This window comes from Cyprinodon variegatus, unplaced genomic scaffold (assembly GCF_000732505.1).
Source record: "Cyprinodon variegatus isolate N-32 unplaced genomic scaffold, C_variegatus-1.0 Scaffold1525, whole genome shotgun sequence".
In the NCBI taxonomy this organism is placed as follows: Eukaryota; Metazoa; Chordata; class Actinopteri; order Cyprinodontiformes; family Cyprinodontidae; genus Cyprinodon; species Cyprinodon variegatus.
Genome location: NW_015151978.1, coordinates 134,302 through 134,859, shown reverse-complemented (window position 1 = coordinate 134,859; position 558 = coordinate 134,302). Strand labels below are relative to the sequence as shown.

Here is a 558-nt window from a genome sequence, read left to right as displayed (position 1 = left end):
AATGGTCCTAGAGATAGCCTGTAGACACTAGGTTGTATTTTTTAACCTAATTATGTTGAACGTTATGTTGAATGTTGAGGTCCCATGTAGGATCAAATATATTAAATATATAGGCCTAAATGGAAAAATTAACACATATTGTCATTTGTTTTAAGATGACCGGATCTTAAGTTCAAATTTTACCATAACTGAGCTTCACTTTGCAAAACAGAAAACAGAGGAACATGGACACAGGAACAGGAATCATTATTTATTAATTGAAGTATTTAATTTCATGAGTCCATGATTGTTGAGTCTCTTCTCAGCTGTGAGTCATGATTCAGGCAGCAAGACATCTCAGGCCAGCTTCACCTCCACTGGGAAATGGTCACTAACATCCAGTGCCTGAAGGAGACAAAGCAAACATTGGTCATTAGATAGGGGAGAGATGATTCAATAGAGCAGACATTGTAAAAATAACTGGAGCCATCCAAATGCATCAACATTTATTAAAATGTCATGTTGTTTGGGCTTTGACAAATGAGACCATGATAAAAAATTTAAAAAACGTTACCACGT

General features: G+C 35.7%; 1 protein-coding gene across 1 annotated transcript in view; it reads right to left on the bottom strand.

Moving 5' to 3' along the window:
• Positions 1-261: 261 nt before the first annotated feature.
• Positions 262-558, bottom strand: part of dnase1 (deoxyribonuclease I) — an 18,406-nt gene continuing 18,109 nt past the window's right edge. Inside the window, exon 9 of the mRNA XM_015403591.1 lies at positions 262-384. Within this exon, the coding sequence (XP_015259077.1) occupies positions 337-384 (48 nt within the window). The 3' untranslated portion in view covers positions 262-336. The remainder of the gene's footprint in view (positions 385-558) is intronic.